We start from the raw sequence: 2500 nt of genomic DNA on the forward strand, positions 1-2500 counted from the left end.
ACTTTCTGTCTAATCCAGTGTCTGAATATTCTGTCTAATCCTACTTCACCTGACAGGCAATGATGTGTTCAGTAGTCACTGACCTGGCAGGCATTGATGTATTCAGTACTCCCTGACCTGACAGGCATTGATGTATTCAGTACTCCCTGACCTGGCAGGCATTGATGTATTCAGTACTCCCTGACCTGGCAGGCATTGATGTATTCAGTACTCCCTGACCTGGCAGGCATTGATGTATTCAGTACTCCCTGACCTGGCAGGCATTGGTGTATCTGGTATATTCATATGTCTACAGTTTGTTTCATGTTTGACTGGTGTTATGTTTTCATCTGAATGATGATGATAATGACAATAATGACTTTCCACTGTATGTGGTGTGTGTGTGTGTGTGTAGAACATCATTGCGGAACACGAGATCAGGAACATCTCGTGTGCAGCTCAGGATCCCGAGGACCTCTGCACATTTGCTTACATCACGAAAGATCTGCAGACAAGCCATCACTACTGCCATGTGTTCAGTACGGTGGATGTGGTGAGACACACACACACACAGACACACACACAAACAGCAGGGTGATAAATGGTTTGAATGGTGGTGGAGTGATGAAATCAGTGCAGGAGAAAGAATCTTTGTCTCAGAGCGTTGAGTGTCCTGCTGATCGCATATCTGCGCTACCTCTCCTCTCTCACTTTGGCTTTACACCTCTGACTGTCAACATACACGTTTGCCAAAGTGATGTAGAGTGACTGATAACATTTCATACATTATGGATGTTTTTGTCAGGCTGCAAGCTTCAGTTTTAGCTTTTCATACACAACCCTTCTGAACTGAATTCTTTCTGTCATTCTCTTTTGTGTGTGTGTGTGTGTGTAGAACTGAACCCCTCACTCACTAACAGTGCTGTGTACGAGTGTGTGTGTGTGTGTGTGTGTGTGTAGAACTGAACCCCTCACTCACTAACAGTGCTCTCTGTGTGTGTGTGTGTGTGTGTGTGTGTGTGTGTGTAGAACTGAACCCCTCACTCACTAACAATGCTGTGTACGAGTGTGTGTGTGTGTGTGTGTGTAGAACTGAACCCCTCACTCACTAACAATGCTGTGTAGAAGTGTGTGTGTGTGTGTGTGTGTGTGTGTGTGTGTGTGTGTGTAGAACTGAACCCCTCACTCACTAACAATGCTGTGTAGAAGTGTGTGTGTGTGTGGGGGTGTAGAACTGAACCTCTCTCTCACTAACAATGCTGTGTAGAAGTGTGTGTGTGTGTGTGTGTGTGTGTGTGTGTGGAACTGAACCCCTTTCTCACTAACAGTGCTGTGTGTGTGTGTGTGTGTGTGTGTGTGTGTGTGTGTGTGGAACTGAACCCCTCTCTCACTAACAGTGCTGTGTGTGTGTGTGTGTGTGTGTGTGTGTGTGTGTGTGTGTGTGGAACTGAACCTCTCTCACTAACAGTGCTGTGTATGTATGTGTGTGTGTGTGTGTGTGTGTGTGTGTGTGTGTGTGTGTGTGTGTGTGTGTGTGTAGAACTGAACCTCTCTCTCACTAACAGTGCTGTGTACATGTGTGTGTGTGTAGAACTGAACCTCTCTCTCACTAACAGTGCTGTGTACGAGTGTGTGTGTGTGTGTGTGTAGAACTGAACCTCTCTCTCACTAACAGTTCTGTGTACGAGTGTGTGTGTGTGTGTGTGTGTGTGTGTGTGTGTAGAACTGAACCTCTCTCTCACTAACAGTGCTGTATACGAGTGTGTGTGTGTGTGTGTGTGTGTGTGTGTGTGTGTGTGTGTGTGTGTGTGTGTGTGTAGAACTGAACCTCTCTCTCACTAACAGTGCTGTGTACGAGTGTGTGTGTGTGTGTGTGTGTGTAGAACTGAACCTCTCTCTCACTAACAGTGCTGTGTTGATATTGGGTGGTGATGACGGTGGCAGTTGACTGGTTTTTATTTCCCTTCCTGTGGGCAGAACCTGACCTATGAGATCATTCTGACACTGGGACAGGCATTTGAGGTGGCCTATCAGCTGGCTCTACAGGCCCAGAAGACCAAACAGCAGCAGAATTTGTCGGGAGGGGCGGGCTCAGAGATAATCGACACGAAGAGCAGCAGACCGGTCCCTAAACCACGTGGGAATACACGCAAGTCAGGAGTGAGTGCACACACACACACACGTGCAGGCCCGCACAAGCATGCACACACACAATACATGCACCAATAACAATAAAATAATAATCATATCAGTAGAATCATCATAATCATAATAAACAGCACCGACTTACGTTAACAAGATATTATGAGTTTGCAGAGGGTTGGTCGTGTGTGTGTGTGTGTGTGTGTGTGTGTGTGTGTGTGTTGATCTGTGCAATGTCTGTGTGTGTCTGTTGGTGTTGCTCTGTTTTGTGCTTTCTCCTCTGATGCGTGTAGGTGCTGTTTGTAAGTGTGTTGTGTTGTCGTGGTAAGTGTGTGTTGTGTTCTCATGGTAACCATGTGTTGCGTTGTTGCAGGTGGAC

At 46.4% G+C, this 2500-nt stretch overlaps 1 protein-coding gene across 7 annotated transcripts in view; it reads left to right on the plus strand.

The window, feature by feature from the left end:
- Positions 1-2500, plus strand: part of LOC113568212 (ankyrin repeat and SAM domain-containing protein 1A-like) — a 59194-nt gene that overhangs the window by 52719 nt on the left and 3975 nt on the right. For all 7 annotated transcript variants that reach the window (XR_004775577.1, XM_035522379.1, XM_035522381.1 and 4 more), the window contains 3 exons: positions 395-532; positions 1957-2139; positions 2495-2500. The exon at positions 2495-2500 is cut by the window's right edge. Coding sequence is in view for 6 of the 7 variants with exons in the window: in XM_035522379.1 (XP_035378272.1) it covers positions 395-532; positions 1957-2139; positions 2495-2500 (327 nt within the window). In the remaining variant the exon portion in view is untranslated. The remainder of the gene's footprint in view (positions 1-394; positions 533-1956; positions 2140-2494) is intronic.

Source organism: Electrophorus electricus, chromosome 24 (genome assembly GCF_013358815.1).
Source record: "Electrophorus electricus isolate fEleEle1 chromosome 24, fEleEle1.pri, whole genome shotgun sequence".
Classification (NCBI taxonomy): domain Eukaryota; kingdom Metazoa; phylum Chordata; class Actinopteri; order Gymnotiformes; family Gymnotidae; genus Electrophorus; species Electrophorus electricus.